A 242-nucleotide genomic window follows, 5' to 3' on the forward strand; every position below is an offset into this window, starting at 1 on the left:
GTTCGTGCGGTTCGACAGCGACGCCCCGAATCCAAGGGAAGAGCCTCGGGCGCCTTGGATGCAGCAGCCGTGGCTGGAGCAGGAGGACCTGGGGTATTGGGACCGGAACACGCAGGTCTGCAGGAGCCACGCACAGGCTTTCCGAGTGGGCCTGCAGACCCTGCGCGGCTACTACAACCAGAGCCGGGACGGTGAGCCACGGGGCCCGGGCCGGTCACCACCCCCATCCTCAGGGACGGGGC

At 69.0% G+C, this 242-nt stretch overlaps 1 protein-coding gene across 1 annotated transcript in view; it reads left to right on the top strand.

Moving 5' to 3' along the window:
• Nucleotides 1-4: 4 nt before the first annotated feature.
• LOC102775442 (HLA class I histocompatibility antigen, B-73 alpha chain-like) overlaps nt 5-242 on the top strand; it is a gene marked incomplete at its 5' end in the record, with an annotated part of 1,020 nt that continues 782 nt past the window's right edge. The window contains one exon of the mRNA XM_015565458.1: nt 5-191. Within this exon, the coding sequence (XP_015420944.1) occupies nt 5-191 (187 nt within the window). The remainder of the gene's footprint in view (nt 192-242) is intronic.

Source organism: Myotis davidii, unplaced genomic scaffold (genome assembly GCF_000327345.1).
Source record: "Myotis davidii unplaced genomic scaffold, ASM32734v1 scaffold7060, whole genome shotgun sequence".
NCBI lineage: Eukaryota > Metazoa > Chordata > Mammalia > Chiroptera > Vespertilionidae > Myotis > Myotis davidii.